The sequence below is a fragment of the Leguminivora glycinivorella genome, chromosome 6 (assembly GCF_023078275.1).
Source record: "Leguminivora glycinivorella isolate SPB_JAAS2020 chromosome 6, LegGlyc_1.1, whole genome shotgun sequence".
NCBI classification, from domain to species: domain Eukaryota; kingdom Metazoa; phylum Arthropoda; class Insecta; order Lepidoptera; family Tortricidae; genus Leguminivora; species Leguminivora glycinivorella.
In genome coordinates, this window is record NC_062976.1 from 17636127 (window position 1) to 17656442 (window position 20316).

The window sequence follows — 20316 nt, forward strand, 5'->3', positions numbered from 1 at the left end:
GCTTTCTGAACAGAACAAAAAACCAAGCCATAATTTAGTTTTATAAAAACTAAAATAAAAATAGTACCAAAATTGTGGGTAGGTACACTGAGAGAAAATACAACCAGTTTCATGTTCGTTCAACAAATTTTTTGGTTAAAATAGCACCTACGTGCTTTTTGGTTCAAACAACAAGCTACTTGTCATTTGAATCAACAAGTCGATTTTATAAAAACAACCTGACACATATTGTTTTAAACATACGTTTGGCTGATTCAAACGGATAAACCGCAACAAGTCGAACTTGTTAAATTCACAATGCAAATTTCTCTCAGTGTAGATTTCACCCATATGCGCGAATGCGCGTCTTACTTAGTGTTATCTCGCGGATAACATTCAGTAACTAATGTTCATATCAACATGTGTTCGTAATAGAATCACCATGTCTTACATGAGTTATGCCTTCGTGTTGACTCACGGTCAACCCCCCGGCTGCCTTCGTGTTGACTCACGGTCAACCCCCAGGCTCGCGTCTTGTTAAAAGTACGCGTTGTGTGATCATCCGTAGATGATGATAAAAATACTAGTCCACTGTTTTTCTTGGTTAGTGCGTTTTACGCTTTGGCATTGCCAACAACCAAGATAAACTTAGTATCAAAAGATAGTGCAGTGGACGCGTGCGTCTGTTGCCGTGCACGAAAAAATAATGAGGATCCCACCGCCGGTTGACACCGACCTGAGGGTGGGGGGGAAGGTTTAGAGCCAATTGAAATACTTATATATGATCAAACGAGCTTCGCAAGCGAAGTTCGATCGATATTATATGACTCGCTTCATTGGAAGATATAATTATTAAGTTTACATTATTGTAGTTTATTTAATCTACTGGCAACATATTGCACGCTTATTTTAGAGATTTATAAAAAATAAGTATTTCAATTGGCTCTAAACCTTCCCCCCACCCTCAGGTCGGTGTCAACCGGCGGTGGGATCCTCATTATTTTCAGAGATTATTCTAAGCAAAACTTTGGAATCTGGGTGTATCGGGGGGAGGGTAATTATATCTTCCAATGAAGCGAGTCATATAATATCGATCGAACTTCGCTTGCGAAGCTCGTTTGATCATATATTATATTTCCTCGCTTCATTGTTCGATATAATTATTAAGTTTACATTATTGTAGTTGTTTAGAGACAAAGTTTTGCGGATGCCAATTGTGAAAACAAAATTAAATATTTATCATTAAATTTTGTTACATAATTATTACTAAACAACTAGCAATTACATAATTATGTAATTTATACACAAGATCAGTCTTATTCAGTAACACAGTTCATAATTAATTATAGCAAACTGATCTTGCAAATAGGTCTTCGTCAACTATTTGACGATGGCAGAATTTAGGAAATATTTGCGAGGTTGAGGTCCAACCCGCAGTTTTTCTGATAATGTCAAACATTGACCCATGCCGAAACGGCAGTAGACGTGGTAGTATGGCGAGTGCCTGTGTGCACTAAATGTTGCCACGTCCATCCCGATCTCCGCTAGTACTTGTTTTATCCACCTGCTTATTGACTGTGCCATCGCGTCCCTGTGAGGGCGCTTCGCAGTTAATAAGAGGTGTTCTGAGTTCGGAGGCCTTTTATCGCTTGTTAGAGTGAGATACTCGCGAAGGACCGAAGTCGCGCGACACGTTTCTTTAAGGTACGAAAGGAACAGTATAAGTATGTCGGGGCAGATGGTTATATCTGACACGATAATTTTTACCCCATTTGGGTAGTGTATATTCACTCATTTAATCAGTAAGAATGTTGGCACGCGATGGGCAGTGCATAATGCCAATAATACGACAAGCTTTTTAGTACCTAGGTAATCTGCTCTAAAGATATAGTCGTATTTGGATACCATTCATCAATGTAATCCAATACTATTTTTGGATCCCAAGAGTGAGTAAGTATATTTTGGAAAATTAGGTCTCATTTTAAATATGCGTTTTAACAAACGTTTAACATGTTCTGTTTTTTTTTTTTTTTTTTTTTTTTTTTTGTCCTGCGAAACAGGGATAATGCTGACCTTATGATTGTTTATGGATCCATAATATGACGATCCTGCTGTGATCAAAATGTCCACCATAGTTTAAATCACGTTTAAACGAAACGTTATATTGCTGAATGGTATTTTTTAGAAATAGATGCGATCACATGAAGTTTCCTCAGATAACCTTTACCGGAGAGCACCGCTGCACCCAGGAAAAGGCGCTCGTGGAACGGATTCCTGGTGCTGTGATCAGAACAGACCTTATGTTCTTCGGGGCTTATGTAAATAATATCGGATTTTACTAGTGACATTAACAAAGGAAACTACGCTTGGGATTGCCAGACGGGGAAGCTAAACTTCCTGTTACTTTGTCATAAATTATCTTTTTTAAAGATTTTAAAATGATCGGCAATGGAGGGAAACTATAAAAGTCTAGTGTAAAAGCATCTATAGCTGATGCATCTAGGTATTTCCACCATGATAAGTAAGTGTACATTTGGCATTGGAGCGAGAAGAGAAAAGATCAATATCAGGCTCACCAGCAGTATACATTATGCGTAGCAGTATAAACGCTTCATGAGATAGTTACCATTCAGTATCGAGATTCACATTTCGTGATACCCGGTCTACTTCTATATTGTCTTTCGTATATTTAATATTTATATACGATGCAAAAAAAACCAAAGGTTTCGCTTCTTCGCACCACTGCCAAATCCGTCTGAAAGGGTCGTTCAAATTTCGAAATTGAACGCTGCCCATGCGATTTTCATCGCTTATATCAGTTATAGCTTTCGTATTGTCTATACGAATTAATATAAAACAGTCACAACGACGGTCATTTGAGAAATATTAAGAGGTAAACATACTGCTAACATTTCCAAATGGTTTATGTGGAAAGCTTTTTCCTCGGATCTCGACGCTCCGTGTGCAAGAGAATATAATATTCATCCCCCAGTTCGGATCATTTAATATTAGTTTCGGTAATTTAATTTTCTTACTATAGTTTGGGTCGCGTTGCAAGGCTAGAAATTTTTGGCGTTCTAGAATTTTAGTATATAGCCACCCAAATTTAGCTGCAGGGCATGCGTTAATAAGTACTCCGATCAGTTGAGATAATTCTCTAACGGAACAAGAGTGTAGTGACAGAGATTTTCTAACCATCACGTTGATTTTCTTTCGTTTTTCCCGTAGGTAAAAAAATCGACTGAGTTTGAACATAAAACCTAAGTCTCGACAAACCTGTCGTGGTTTTAATGTCCTATTAGTATAGTTTATGACAAAGCACAAGCATTCTAGTAGGTTAACGTTTACGTTTCGTAAACACTCTACATAAGAGTACCGACACATAAAATACCGCGCTAAAAAAGACCATAAGACAAAGCCGTAAATTCATTTAAGTTAATAAACTAGGGTTTTCATCTTCAAAATGGACGCTCAGATATTTGCGGCAATATCTCGCAATAAGAATCAGTGGGTAAGCTTCCTTCAAATCAACTGTAGCCATGAAGCTACCTGTTGGTAAGTATAAGCTTAACAGTTGGTCTGTGGTTTTCCATTTTGAAATGTTCTCTAGGAATAAATTTGTTCAGCTTTTCGAGATTTGGAATAAAACGTTTGGTGTCATAGATTTTTGTGACAAAAACGTTCTCGAAATAAACTGGTCATGCTGTGGGATGCAAGGGACAACTGCATCCAGCTGAATTAAATTTTGGACGTACCTCCATAACGGCTTTTCCACTACTCCAATTTATTTTTGGGGTACAACGTCTTGAAAAAACCGGACGTTCAAAAGTTACAGAGCAACCGTTTTTAAGCGAATCTAAAATAACTTCATTTGATGTTATTTTTGACCAGCAATCATAAAAAATATTTTATTTTACCAGCGTGAGGTAACTGACTCATTGTTGAGGAGTGGCACGGGGCTTGCCCTGGCCCGCTGGTCTAGCTGGAGGGTTCGGGGTTGGTTGACTGCTGTCCTTTCTCTGGGCCCCCCCGCCTTTCGACTGGTAACGAGGAGGGCCTGACCCGTTTCCCTGAAACTGGTATTGGTTGCGCGCCGACGTTGTTGTCGAAGTTGATGGAGCCGTGTTGCTCTTTCCCAAATATACAGACTTTTTATCTGTAGCCATTGTTTCTCAATTACTTTTGAGGCTTTTATGTTTTCCGGGAGTTTACTTCCATAGAGTAAATCGCCCGCATCTTGAATTATGGTCAAGAAGGGTTTTTATAACCTGGGTGTGACAAGCCTTGTACGTGCTTGGGTTTTGCAATAATGCAAGTCTGATAAGATGCGACAACTGTCGCTTAACAGCTTGATAGCAGTGATCTTATATATCATCAGACGTCAATAGAACAGTAATAGCTCGGTTTATGGCTGTAATGCCTACACCCAACTGGCAGCTGCCACAAACAGCATGGCTGTAATGGCCGCAGAAATTTCTGCATGAAGCATCTAAATGCGTACAATTTTCGGAGATAAGGTATTCTTTTAATATCTTATCCTTCAAATATTTGGTAAACCCTTGCGGACTAATGATAGCCAAAGGGAGGCTAAGTTACCGTGAATTTTTCCCCAAGTATGGGTGTATGTTCGGTATATAGCCTCACCTAAACACGGTAACCAGGTCTGGGTCCAAATCAGGTACTTTTGGAGCTGAATTCTCAGGAGTTGAGCCTGGCGCCGTACCCGCAAGGTGTTGCGTCTTCAGGTAAGATCTCCGGAACATTCTCGATGTATGGAGAATTCGAGTCCTGGTAATCGAGTTGGTTGTCCGGAATGTACCATTTCGGTCTCCGTGACTTCTTGTTCGAGAAAGCAACGATGCTTTCTGAACAGAACAAAAAACCAAGCCATAATTTAGTTTTATAAAAACTAAAATAAAAATAGTACCAAAATTGTGGGTAGGTACACTGAGAGAAAATACAACCAGTTTCATGTTCGTTCAACAAATTTTTTGGTTAAAATAGCACCTACGTGCTTTTTGGTTCAAACAACAAGCTACTTGTCATTTGAATCAACAAGTCGATTTTATAAAAACAACCTGACACATATTGTTTTAAACATACGTTTGGCTGATTCAAACGGATAAACCGCAACAAGTCGAACTTGTTAAATTCACAATGCAAATTTCTCTCAGTGTAGATTTCACCCATATGCGCGAATGCGCGTCTTACTTAGTGTTATCTCGCGGATAACATTCAGTAACTAATGTTCATATCAACATGTGTTCGTAATAGAATCACCATGTCTTACATGAGTTATGCCTTCGTGTTGACTCACGGTCAACCCCCCGGCTGCCTTCGTGTTGACTCACGGTCAACCCCCAGGCTCGCGTCTTGTTAAAAATACGCGTTGTGTGATCATCCGTAGATGATGATAAAAATACTAGTCCACTGTTTTTCTTGGTTAGTGCGTTTTACGCTTTGGCATTGCCAACAACCAAGATAAACTTAGTATCAAAAGATAGTGCAGTGGACGCTAAAAAGGTAAAATAATGTTAATTAATCGCGTTCGACCGTATGTGACATTAAATATGTGTACAAAGCGCGAGAACTTAAAGTGTTATGTTGCCTATGATCATATTTCTATTTTAAACATATGATAGTGGACTATACTATCGGCCAAAGTAAACGCGGCGACACTGGGGAATAACATAGGACTCCTTGTTACTGACATGGTGACACCACTGAGCTGGCATTATTTTTGTGCCCATATGCCGAGTCAACGTTTACCACTAACTGGCGTAGTCTTGACAAAATGAAATGTACCTACAAAACATGCGCGAGTGCGCCAGAGACACCCGATCGACGTTACACACGAACTGGGTGAGATGCGAGCGTGCCATCAGCGCACAGCGCGCGTCTAGTTTGATCGCGTTCGAGCATTCAAGCGCAAAACAGCTAAGTTGTTCTCGCCACTTTATTATCAAACTGCTGCGTGTGGCCTGTACTTTTAATGTCCAAATGCATAATAATTTTATGACTACCTAATTAAATTTTACCGGAAAAAAGTTAAGAGATATAGAAATAAAAAGTTGTTTTTTTTTTCAAAAATATAATGATGAACAATCAAAACAATAGGTATATTTATCGAACTATACAACAGAGATGTGGCTCTTAAAATAACTAAAAAAATTGATAATCGAAATTATCTTTACAACTAAATAATATGTATATACATGATACAAATTTATCTTTATGTACAAAAACACATACACTCGATTTTGTAGGTAGATTCTACAAAGTGCCGCAATCAGATTCTGTCGATTATTCATTTTGTGTGTACAATATCAAAGATAATAAGCGAAAGTAGCATTTGGATGCCACCTACCACCCACATACACATATAAACCTATACATATAGCATCTTTCCTAATCCGAGAGAACACTTTTTTTACAACCCTACACAAAATATAACTAAGCATATGAAGGGGCCAAAGAAAGTTGCTCAAAATCTAAAATGGATTACGGTTTGATCAATTTATACAGTGATTTGTATTGATTGTAAAAATTGTAACTCCGAGTTTCAAGCCTGAAGTAAAATTGAAGCTGAAGGGCTATTGTGGGTTGTGTTAGGCTTCCCACAGACAGTCTTAAAAATTCATAATCTTAAAAAAAACTTGTATGCAATCTGACAGTTCAAACTGACACTGACAGATCTGTCAGTGTCAATTTGCATACAATTTTTTTTTAAGATTATGAATTTTTAAGACTGTCTGTGGGAAGCCTTATTCAGGGTGTCTGCAAAATTTAAGCTAAATAAATGCTAGTGGACCGTCAGCGCCATCTACAATTTTATGTAAGTAAATCTTCTAAGATCGATATTGCCCTCATTTACGGTAATGGGCATCTCAAATCAAAATTGAATGCATATATATAGCAAATAGTTTATCATAAATTTCAAATATTAAATTATTTTCTTGGATTGCAGGACATAAAACTCTGATACCAATTTAAACTGATCGATATTAAAAAAAAAAACAATTTATTGATCGTATTGCATAATGATAATGAGATCATGACGTACAACTGATTTTCTTCCTCTGATGCAGTTATCTATACAGATATTCTTCGCGCGAAGTATGAACAAGGAAAATAAAGATTTGACTCGAAAAACTCTTATCTTATATCTTTCTTGACCCCTTCAAATGTCTGGGAAACGACGACCATTTGACAATTTGTACGATTTAAAAACTAGCCGAAATTAGGTATATATTAGTGAAGACACATTTAACTAAATAAATTTAAGTTCCTCGACTGGCAAATAAAAAAAAAATAAAAAAACGATTATAATCGGACGATGCAACTATCCAACTGTTGGTAAGTTTCATTGTTGAAGAGTAACGCCGTGTCTTGCGTGGGCGACGGTCGCGCGACCGTCGCCGTCGCGTCTCATACTTCTATATCGATAAGGTTTGATTTCGTATGCGTCGCATCGCCGTCGCGCGACCATCGCGCGACCGTCGCCCACGCAAGCCACGGCGTAATGAAGATGTATGCGTGACTAATGTTATTTTAAAGCACCCATTTCGCGACTTTTACACACGGTAAATTATTAAACGGGACTTTTAATCGGTGGCGACACATCGTTTGTTTCGAGTGGACATTTATTTCATGTTAAAGTCCGGAGCTTTTATCATAAATTTCGTACCATATTTCGGCTAGCTTTTTATAATTTCCGACGTCACGTCGCAGAGCCATCGCATCGAGCACACTCGTGATTTTATAATTTTACAGAGGACCGTTTCACCGTTCGAGATCACCGCAGTCGTCGATTAAATTTGATTTTAGATCCGTATACACTCGACGGGTAAATTTGTACGGCACGTCACAATGCGTATATAGAAATTTACAAGTCGGGACCGCACACAGGAGCGTCGCCTACGCCTTGTCGTTGGGGCGCTTGTCGGGCGCGGGCGGGGGTGGGGGCGCGGGCGACGGTGCGGCGGGCGACGGTGCGGCGGGCGCGGCGGGGTCGGCGGGCGCGGGCGCGGGCGCGGGCGGCGGGGAGCGCAGCTTGGCGCGCGGGCGCCAGGCGTCGAGCAGCGCCTCCACGCGCTCGTCGGTGGGCCCCCAGCGCGCGAAGCCGGCCGCGTTCTGCAGCCACACCACCACCGTGCCGCCGCCCCACCGGAAGTACACCTCGCTCCTGAACAAAACGCCGACCGTTTAAAACGAAACGTTGCAATTTTCGGTCACGAGACTACGTTACGCCTTTAGTGGAGTGTGAACGTAGAATCGCGCGCGCCACCGGGTGCCACGCGAATTTAACGAGCCATATTTAATATAAGAGTTACTCACTTTGGAACCACGTGCTGGAAGCCGTGTCGATATTCATGTTCGAAAGCCGGTATCACCACCTGTCACGAAATAAACGATACCTGTGTAAATAACATGAGAACTGAAATAAATCGGACGACGATAAGTGATTTCAAAATAAATTTCATTATGCACCACTATCAGGCCTGTGCCACTCGCGCGTGTAGGTATCGAACTGTATTGGCCGCTGTACACATGGGGCCGACGGTTGGGCAACCCTTGGTGGAACCCCTTGGCCAAGCGTGTAGAGGGCTACTTGGCCGTATGTTGGCAGCTGGCGCTAGCGCTGGCCGGCCAACCGACAGGTGTCGGATTTTTTGTCCACACATCAAAGGATCTTGGCGTCAATGGCCAACTGCGTTCACACGTTGGCGCCTCATTCAGTTTGTCGTCAGCCGTCAGAGAGGACAGTAGTGAAAGATTATCTATACCAATAATAGTGTTGATTTTAGGAAATACAATACCCTTGCAAATGTTTAATGTATTGCCTAAAAAAAATAAATGTGCTTATCAGAACATTCAAAAAATTGTTAATATTTCATATAATTTAATTTTATCAAGAGGTTATTATTTATTACTTAAATTTTGCTGACAACGTGAATGACCTAGAATTATCTAGCCTTTTCCATTCTACGTCCATCTTTTATGAAGGGCCAATGCCAAGTGATTGGTTCACCAATGTGTAAACAGCAACTCTTATCTTGGCCAAGGGGTTCCACCAAGGGTTGGTCTAACCGTTGGCCCCATGTGTACAGCGGCCATTATCTTGGCCAAGGGGGTGCTCCAAGGGATGGTCCAACCGTTGGCCCCATGTGTACAGCGGCCATATTACCCCTCGCGAGGGGCAAATCAGTAGGGCCTCACGGGCGAGCGGTGACGCACGCGAGAGGGTTGTTCGTCGCATACCTACGTACTGATTCGACCGCTGTCACTTGATATTTTATCGTGATCGTACTATTCGAAACCTCATTTGTTTAAAAAAATAACTAAAGGGCGGAATTATACAAGGCCATTGAGTAGGTAATATCAGGCCTGTTTCAATTAAGGTACTTACTTATTTATTTATTTAAATTTATTTTCATTTTCATTTTCAATGATTAAATACAAGTCGATAACTACTATTATAAAATAAACATATACAAATACAATAAATAAACCTACATACATATTAGAACCTATATACACATACTTATCTAAATACGCCTTAGTTACATGCGAATTTATTAGAATTAAACCTACATACCACTAAGACATATTTATCTTAAGTTTATTCGAAGTAGAGCAATATAAAAAAGGTAGTAATTAACAGAGGGCGGAATTACTCATGGCAAAAATCAAACGTCAATAGAGTTGGAACGTAAAATTTTATCGACTATCGATTACACTGAAATTGACAACATTTCATATTTTTGAGTACTACTTTTTATTGTTTGGTTTGAAAGAACTCAATACTAAAAGATACACGTATTTTTTTATTTTTCCAAAAACTGCTATTTTAATGAGAAATTCCCTTTTTATTACTGCTTCGAGCAGAAAGAGCGTAAGTTACAAACGTCAAGACACAGCTTCGTGACGTCACATGTGTTGTTTCATACACCTAAGAAAACGACAAAATCATTCCTAAAAAAAAGTTTTAACAGTCAGCTTAAACAGTGCGGTATGTCTGACTGTCAAGTGTCACTGTCAACCACTAGTGAATGACTTCGAATCATAGACTAAGCCATGATTTTTTTAATATCTTTGCTACGGACTGTGATAAGTTTCACTGTCAAACTCAAGTGACATCCCAACTGGAAGATTTTTTTGATATAGTGGCAGCTCTAAATCAGCTATTTGACGTCACTTCTCCTTTAAACTATTTTTAAGATTTTTTATACTAAAAATGCGGAAAATAAAAAATAAAAAAATGATTTATGTGATCTACAAGCGTATATCTCGAAATGGTTTTCGATTTAGGGACATTGAAAATTTTGAAACGTTGTCAATTATCAGTATATATTGTTGAGTTGTTTTCGACATAAGTAAGACAAGGATACTTCTTTATCCATTTGGTGGCTGTTTTTCGTCTTGGATTAACCATTTTTTTCAAACGTGAATTAGTTGCAAAAGGACTAGTGACAGAAATGGTAATTAAATGTCATTCAATTTACTAAGATTAAAATCTAATCAAAGAGGTCAAAATCAAATGGTCGACTAGCTAATCAAAGAGGTTAATGTTAAAGTCAGAAATATAAATGGTGACTGAATGTATCGATAGCTGAATATGTCGATAAAATTTAACATTCCAACTCTATTGACGTTTGATTTTTGCCATTAGCAATTCCGAAGATTATATTATTTTTTAAAAGGAAACAACCCTATATCGTCAGAAAAGGTACGAGTTGCGCGATAGAAAGCGAGCGCACTTCTACTTTAATATAATTGTAGGCATTTAGCGTTGCGCGGTCGGAATTTGAACTTAATAGTATCGTGGCATGAGTCGTTATTTCTTTAAACAGGTTTTTGGAGAGGGCTTTCTGTACTTGTACTAATATGTATTCTGTGCCACTATTAACGTATAAAGTGGCTTAACGTATAAAATAAAAACCGGTCAAGTGCGAGTCGGACTCGCTCACCGAGGGTTCCGTGCAAACTGTTAATAGATGAATCATCAAAATGTTATTCATAGAACTCTACAGACTTGACTAAATCTCTCAAGACTCAATTTCCCACATAACAAGTAATATTTTAATATACCATTTTATGGTTAGACAACGCACAGTGTGTTAACAACCCCAATTGTGTCTCACCTTGTTTTTATTACATAATTCTACAATTAAGAAGGTTTTGAATAGTAGACTAAAACGTGTCCACGGTGCTACGCCTTCTAGTTTTTTTATAAAAAAATATTAAAATTTGCCTATAACCCGGGATCGTAAAATTCATAAAAACCATAATTCCTTAAAAATCTATAATACTTATTTAAATTTAAATTAAACCAAATGATTAGGCGTATAATACCTGTTCTTTGTGCATTTTTTTGTTTATTTTCTCTTTTTACATAAGGAGAAATTTATGAATTTCTGTTTTTATGTTTTTGATTTTTTATTCGGGAATAACGCCGTATTAGCACATGAAACTAAAACAGAACGATAGCTTACATGTGTTTTTATAAGCCATATTAAAATCACGTGACACACAAAAATAGTTTTGATATGTACAGTTTGAGCTCTTTCTAACGATACCCCACTTGACCTAGTTACTTGAAATTTTTAGTTTGCCCCCCTTTCATTTTAGCCATTTTCTGTAATGAATATTAATAAATTAAAAAAAAATACTTTCAATTTGTAGAAGTTAATGATGTTCATAAGTATTCCAAATTTCAAAGCGATAGCATAAGTAGTTCTCGAGATATTTAATAATGTGACAGACAGATAGACAGACGGACGGACAGAGCGGCGCCATAAGGGTTCCTTTTGTACCTTTTTGGTACGGAACCCTAAAAAGCAACACATGATGTTTCAATCAATTTTCACGTTTTATAATAATATTTATCATCTCAGTAAAATACATAAGGAACGGCCAAGTGATCACGTGACTTGCCAAGATATTATTTAACTCAGGCTATTAAGTTCAAATTAACTGAGGCGAGGCGCGCTGAAGCACGATTCATCTATACAAATGACGGCGACATGACTACAGACCTTGCGCGCGATTAAGCGATGCGAAGCGATTAATCAAAATTGATTTGACACATCAATCTTTAACCGCGCGCCGAGCCAACTGCGCGTTCATCTCAATTTCAAGGTTGTTATTTACCTGCTTGCGCTTGAAGTGGCTGGCCTGCAGCTTGTGCAGCGCGTGCGTGTGCCGCTCGGGCCACTCGGGCAGCACGACGAGGAAGGAGAGCGGCTCGGCCGAGTCCTGCAGCAGCCGCTCCATGTGCCGCAGTGCCGCCTCCAGCAGCTCCTCGCAGTACGGCGGGTGCGCCACCATCGACCCCGACACCGGCCGCAGCTCCAGGAACGGTCTGCAAGTAAAATAACCATGTATAATTGCACCCTTTGAACGACGCGGATCGTGAACCTTGCGGAAGGCACGCAGGTCGATAATGACAACCAGACTAGATGGCACTTTACGTCATACATATTTAGTTTATTGACAAAGCTACTGAAAAAATATAGCCTAGTGCCACGCTACTTCAATTGACAAATAGAATTCATAGTACAAATTAATATTTTTTAATCAAAAACTTTTTTTAAATAGAAAATAGCGCCATCTGCACGCGAAATCCAAAGTAAGAGTCAGTATCGACGAACGACGAGCAGTACTGACGGAAGTAAGTAGCAGTCGAGTGGGGACATGAAGCATTCAATTGTGACACCAAAACAGCGATGTGGAAACTCCAGCACGGGCACAGGCAGCGCCATCTGTGGGTACTACACGCAAATAATGGCCCTTATAAACAGTACAATATTACGTACCCATGAGATCCAAAGTAAGAGTCAGTATCGGCGAACGCCGAGCAGTACTGACGGAAGTAAGAGTCGAGAGGGGACGCGAATCATTCAAATTCAAACGTTACACCAATACAGCGATGGAGGCACTCCAGTACGGGTTCAGGCAACGCCATCTGTGGGTGCTGCACGCAAATACTGACCCTAATAAACAGTAGAATACGTACCCACGAGATCCAAAGTAAGAGTCAGTATCGGCGAACGCCGAGCAGTACTGACGGAAGTAACAGTCGAGAGGGGACGCGAAGCATTCAAACGTTACACCAAAACAGCGATGGAGGCACTCCAGCACGGGCACCGGCAGCGCCATCTGTGCGAGTTGCGCGTCGCCGCCCGCGCCCACCCACGCCGCGTAGCGCCGCAGCACGCACCACACGCGGGAGAGGAACTGCTCGAACTTCTTGTCGTCGAAGCAGCTGTATCGGTATAGGCACTCCTGAAAACGTAGCAGAATGTTAGTAACAAGGGGTGTAACTTGAAGTTAGCCGTGGGGGATGTTGCAAGTTTAGGTAATAAAAAAGTTGGGTTGCTAGAGCGTATCTGCGCGCGTAGCAAGTATAACTAAAAACAAAGAAATATTCCAAGAAATAGACTTCGTTCGAAGACACTATTTAATAGCAGAAAACTAAGACATGAGTACCTCTAGAATGTAGTATATAATAATATATGATATGATCGTTGGCAATGTAGACTGTCTTCTACTTTTTCATTTAGATTTTAGACAATGACATTCAGTGGAACCAAAGTGGAACCAATACAATATTAATAATTTTCTATTAAACGTTCTGGAAGCTCGTTGCGATAATTTGAGTACATAGGGAGTCCGATTTTGCATCAATGTCACACGTTGAATATTTTTAAAGACGTCAAGGTTGTCTGATAAGATCGAAGAAGCGCGCGTTAGGCTATTATTATTATTATAACAAACAATAAACGCGTAAAGACTTATTATAATACTTTTGTTGCGGCGACAATGGGCTAATGCGTATAATTTAGTGTCGTTGATTCAAGATTATTTTAATCTAAGATTATTCAAATCAACTTTTTATTTTTTTAATGTTTGTTCCACGATATCTCCGTCGTTACTGACCCTTTTTTTTATTGAATGTATATTCATACAGAATGGTCCCATTTTTATCAGAACCTAGCTCTGATGATGGGATCCTGGAGAAATCGAGGGAACTCCTCAAATCAGAAAGGCATACATATGGTGATTTTTGTGTTTTTATAAGAACAGCATGCATTTACGTACGGAACAGTGACATTTGGTGCAGTAGAACTGCTGATGATGGTCAGAACGGAACTCCTCAAATCTAAATGACACACTTATTAGTGACTTTGGTATTTTTATAAGAACAGCATGCACTTACGTCCGGAATAATCACATTTGGTGCAGTGGAACTGCTGATGATGGTCAGAACGGAACTCAAATCAGAATGGCACACTTATAGTGACTTTGGTTTTTTATAAGAACAGCATGCACTTACGTCCAGAACAGTGACATTTGGTGCAGTGGAACTGCTGATGATGGTCAGAACGGAACACCTCAAATCTGAATGGCACACTTATAGTGACTTTGGTATTTTTATAAGAACAGCATGCACTTACGTCCAGAACAGTGACATTTGGTGCAGTGAAACTTCTGATGATGATCAGAACGGAACTCCTCAAATCTGAATGTCACACTTATAGTGACTTTCGTATTTTTATAGAAACAGCATGCATTTAAGTTCAGAACAGTCACATTTATTTGTTAGGAGATTTAATTTTATTCTCTTTGTTATGCTTACATATTGAGTTTTCAAATCTTGTTAAGCTCGATTTCTTATAATCGGATATCAGATTCATGAGGAATTGAGGAAACTATTCAAACCTTAACGGCATACGTATATTCATTTGTGTTTCCATCAAATAATCAAAGATTTACATTATACACCGGTCAAATCTTACATGAAAATCGGCTAAAAAAACAAAGTGTGATGTAAAGCTGGATTTTTGGTATGTTATTTGGAGTCCTTGGGGGAATGTAAGACTATATTTTGCAAGCAAAAAAAAAGTGTGCTAACTTCGTAATTTAAAAAAAAAAGTAAAAAAATCGGACTTTTTTTGGTTTTTATTTTTTATTAAAAAACTATGCGTTTTTGGTCAAAAGTTGCTTTGTAATGTTGAAAGCGCATTAAATTTCAAACAGTTTGACATCTTTTTTATCAATGTCCGTCAAATAGTTTTCGAGATATGAAGCGTCAAAAAAGGTTAATTTTTGACGAATTTATAAAATGTAGCATTTTGCCAATATTTTTAGACAAATATCTGCAAAATACTTCATGATATGATATATATTGCAATATAACATTGTATAAAAATTATATTGCTTTAGTTTTAGTGCAAATAAAGGTCAATAAGACGAATAGTTACTTTGGTAAACAAAAAAAAATCTATAAATAGAGAAGCCAAGAGTCTGGTAGATTGGTTAAGGTAAAATAGTTTACGGTAAAAGTTTTAGGTTGAAAGTGCTATCTATTCGATCTTACTTTCTTTGACATCCGTTTATCTGAAAAAATTGTCTAAGCTAACTTTGCATCGATTTGACTATTACTAATGAAGAAATAAAATACAGTAAAATTTTGAAGTTTAGTAAATTAGAAAAATAAAACAGAATTAGTTATATTTTACTTTTTCCTTTTTGAGGGTCCTGGTTCTGCATCTTGATGGCATAACTCCTGTAGTGATAGAAAGTCCACTTGAGTTGTATTTGACCACCAATTGCTGTGGAATAAACTACGGGAAGGGAAAGCGCCCACGCCAATTATTAAGATACTGGAGAAGTGGTACCTATTCCCAGCAGAAGAACGTAGTAAGATGGAAGTCAACTCTGTCCACAGCCAGCGGGCTAAACTGTGGCGTGAGACAAGGAGGCAGTATGTCTCCGGCTCTCTTCAGCGTGTACATGGATGGGCTGTCGCAGGTTTTGACCAGTACCGAGGTTGGCTGCTCCATCAATGGGCAAATGATAAATCACATCGCATATGCAGACGATATGGTCCTACTAGCACCATCTGTGGGAGCTATGCGTGAGTTACTTGCAGAATGCGAGAGATACGCCAGCCAGCATAACGTGAGATACAATCCAGACAAGTCTGAATTTATGCTCATGGACGCAGCACATACGCCCACACATGTACCACCTCTTTTGCTTGATGGAGTTCAATTGCGGAGAGTACACGAAGTCAAATATCTTGGCCACATCTTGTTGTCCAGTTTAAAAGACCACGAGGACATAGAAAGGCAGAGGCGAGCCACCGCAGTAAGGGCAAACATGTCGGCTAGAAGATTCGCCAAATGTAGTGACAGCGTAAAAAGACAGCTGTTCCTCAGTTTTTGTACAAGCGTGTATACTGTCGAGTTATGGTCCGACTACACCTGCGCGGCGGTGAGAGACCTGCGCGTGCAATACAACACATACTATGTACTGATATTTCGTTAAACGGAGAATACTATGATTCGGGCACGTCCACGACAACGCTCGTGAGATTGCATCGATGTTATTGACCCTCAGTGATATGCTTTAAAAACCAGTCCGTACAAGAACAATTTCCGAACAATCTGATTCAATTAATGAGGGTTTTCTACTCGTAAATATTTTTTTCCGCCAAGCGGCGATCCTAAGCTCTTTCTGACCGTAAACTTAACTTACTAAATAAATGTTGATTTGATATACGCAAATATGTGTCTGAGTAATACTTGAACAGCCCCCAAATAATAATAATAATTCGTTCTCCGCTACACCTCCTGTAAATATGAGTAAACTATCCCATTTGGCCATTACCATCCACCGATTATTTCTGATCCAGTTATACTAGACTTATGATATAATCCTATTTTTTTAAATAACTGGCACTCTTTTGGTCTTAAATGAAAACTAGTGAAATTTTCTACATTTTTATTTTACAATTTATGTAATAGCCTGAGTTGTTTTGCTGATATCTGTCTCAAAATATTAGCAAAACGAATATTTTCATAGAAAGGGGAAAAATGCTCTTTTTTGACGCTTCATATCTCAAAAAATATTTGACGGACATTGATAAAAAAGATGTCAAACTGTTTGGAATTTAATGCGCTTTCAACATTACACAGCAACTTTTGACCAAAAATGCATAGTTTTTTAATAAAACGGCAATAACCAAAATAAGTCTGATTTTTTTACTTTTTTTTTTAAATTACGAAGTTAGCACACCATTTTTTTGCTTGCAAAATATAGTCCTACATTCCCCCAAGGATCCCAAATAACATACCAAAAATGCAGCTTTACATCACACTTTGTTTTTTTATTTCTCTTTTTGACCAGTGTATTAAAAGCAGTTTTAAAAAATACCTAGGTACTCATTTCTACATAATCCAACATTCGGAAGTACCTTTCACCAGAACCCCAAAAGCGGCGGTTTTTTTTTTCTTAAAAATTATTTTTTATAAATTTAATATGATTTCATAGAGGAAGTAAAACTTTCATCGTCATAATTTCAGACACTTGGGGTTTGTAATATAGCACTTTCACACTCCGCTATCCAAGTTATCTGTTAGCTAAGACTTACTCTAGATTGAAAGAATAGCATGTGCTTGTGGTTTTCAATATTGTGGTTGAGGAAAACAGTTGCAAACTGCATCACCTAAACATCAGTCTCAGGTCCACATGTCCAAGAGTAGATACCCACCAGCTTCTGTAGGTAGGCGGCGTTGATGACCTGCGTCTCGCCGAGGTAGCGCAGCAGCGCCTGGTCGCGGTCCAGAAAGTGCTCGACGAGCGGCGGCCGCGGCGCCGGCAGCGCGAACTGCACGGGGTAGCACCACACCTTCCGCAGCGCAGCCTGCTGCAGCGGCGCCGGCAGCTCCTGCGGAGTAATAAGCGCGAACTGATGTGTAGTAACGCTATCGCCGCCGGTAGCTTGGGCTGCGGCGCGGAACTCTAATTAAAATTACAGTATTTTCCTAATTCTGATTGATGCCTATAGTGCCTAAATGATATTGCACACCAGTGTACTTTTATAATGTAAGTGAGAATGTCTTCTTTCGATTCAACATATGGTAGGTGTTACCTAGGTCTTAAAATGAATATGACCATTGTTGATGATTATATTTTCAGAAATTATTGCTAAAAAAGAAAAAAATGGTACCTTCTCCTCCCTATTACTTATGAACCATAGGTCCAATAAATATAATGTAAGTATAATTTGTGAAAAAGTAAAGCTATGGGTAACTACACTTAGCATGAACATGGCCATAGCCAGATTTTCTCTTGTAAAAATTTTATGTTCAGTATATAACTATATATTGACTGCTCTTTATTTTATAAAAAAAATCAACATTGCTAAATACATAGTTGTCGAGTCCTCCTAGTGGGTACAAAATACCTGTATCAGATACAATTCTTTATTATTTTATACCTGTATTCCATTTTCTTTTAGCAGAGCACTATGTTTCTCTCGTATTTTCCGAGCATACTCTGCAGATAAATGATATATCTTCAAACAAATGCCTTCCACAGAAGCCTTGACTGTTTCAGCCAAATGAGGTTGACATTGTCTCTGAAACAATCATTAACATTAGATATACAATTTTACAGCATTCTACTAAGTACAGTACCGGTCAAAAATTTAAGTTCACTCCTTGTTTTCAGTACAATTGACTGCTTTAGAGAGAAAGTTTTGTGTAGTTCAGACGTCAAAATTTGTTTCGTAAACAATTTATATTTTTTTAACATCTGTTTCCCTCAAATCTTATAGGCTAAATAATTATTTGGCCTATATTATCTGGCTAAAACTGTGTTTCGTGTAAAGATGTGTCTCAATTAGTGGCAAAGGCAAGGCCATAAATATAACTAGCATTTTGCCGTCATGTTTATTAGATTTTAGTGAAAGAAAGGTACGTGAATTGTGTCTAACTAGTAAAACAAATCTCCACAAAACAATAAATATAAGTTGAAAACATATTTCGACTACCAAACCGAAGATAATTATCGTACAAAAGTACTCATTTGTACCGAAATCAAAGGGTGAACTCAAACTTTTGACGGTACTTTACAGTGTTGTTATAAAAGCCATGTTATTTTATAAAAGCCAAAGAATGCAGCTATTAAAATAAGTAATGACTAACTCGTAAATGTGCCAGTCTGTCTTGAAAGTCATCATAAGTAGCTCCAACAGTGCGCCTAAGCCATTGGAATGTATCTTCTGCATTCCACTTCACCACCTTACGACTTTCAGGTGATGCATTCCTGGACTCTATCATTTTTTTGGCAGCTTCAGCATAACGTGATAATTGTTTACGAGCATCCCCAGTGAATTTAGGATGTGTTAGCTTGATCGGTATATCATTCATGATTTCCTCATACATGGAACGGGATATTTCTGGAAAGCAGTGACTTGGTAAAAGAGGATCTGACCCGCCTTGGTCATTCACTTTACGCTCCATAAGCCACCGATTAAATGAATCCTTTGGAGCATCTATACCCTCCCTGGTATGACACAACTCTTGATAGCATTGTCGAAGTTTGTTTGCTAGTGTAAATCTGAAACCTTCTATTTCTGGATGAGGATGAGGGCATATTGTAGGGGGCCGTTCATATATAACAACATTTGTTGGAACCTCTATATCCCAAGGCCCTGCCAAAACGAACTTTTTAGGAGGTGGTCCATTGTCCTCTGAAGGTCGACGTTTGCTGGCACTTGGTGTCATATTACCTGCATTTGGTGGACCAGTGTGGCAAATGCCAAGGGGGTCTGTGATAGGGTCGAAATCTCTTTTTACTGCTGGTAACTCCCACATTGATTCCCCAGAAAGCTTATTCCAAAAGTACGGCCTGTTTTCTCGTTTGGACCAGTACTTGCGCCAGCCTTGTTGTATGAGATCTGGATGTAAGTCGGCAGCAAGGTGTGGAGCCAATGGTGCTGGCGCTCCGGGCGTCTGCGGGGTCTCCCCACTGCCGCCGGGCGATGATTGGGTCTCGGGTGATGAGTCGCTTCGCGTTGTTGTGTTCTCCCAACTCGAAGACCCGGCAACAACTTTGTCTCGAACATCATTCATGATGCTTCTTTTGATTTAACTAATAATAATAAGATTTATAGATCACTTAACTGTTTTACATCGAACTTTAATAATTCTCTTACACTAATAAGGTTCCAATAAGCACATTTTTCATCAAGAATCATTAATTGTTTTCTTAGCGCCAAGAATTGTTATCCTGCAAACTTCAGCGATCTCAAAGAAATACATCATGATTTATACATGAAAAATAACAGAACCAAATAAAACTTTATAAAACAGTATTAGTAGCTTCGAAAACAATCTGAAAGTATTGTATCGTAAATTTACGACTAAGCAAGGCAGCAAAGCCCCCAAGCTAGCACCGCCATCACAAATATGACGTGCCACAGACAAGACAAATAAATTAAACAAAGGAGTCTGTTTGAGACGCTTATAATTATTTTGCTTT

General features: G+C 38.9%; 1 protein-coding gene across 1 annotated transcript; it reads right to left on the minus strand.

The window, feature by feature from the left end:
• Positions 1-6099: 6099 nt before the first annotated feature.
• LOC125227353 (mRNA (2'-O-methyladenosine-N(6)-)-methyltransferase) lies at positions 6100-20227 on the minus strand. The gene is made up of 7 exons (XM_048131647.1): positions 18978-20227; positions 18269-18409; positions 17540-17716; positions 12998-13266; positions 12133-12343; positions 8317-8375; positions 6100-8164 (listed from the first exon to the last, which is right to left on the minus strand). Exons 1-7 carry the CDS (start codon positions 19905-19907, stop codon positions 7897-7899), a joined length of 2055 nt encoding a protein of 684 aa, XP_047987604.1. The 5' UTR covers positions 19908-20227; the 3' UTR covers positions 6100-7896.
• Positions 20228-20316: the final 89 nt, after the last annotated feature.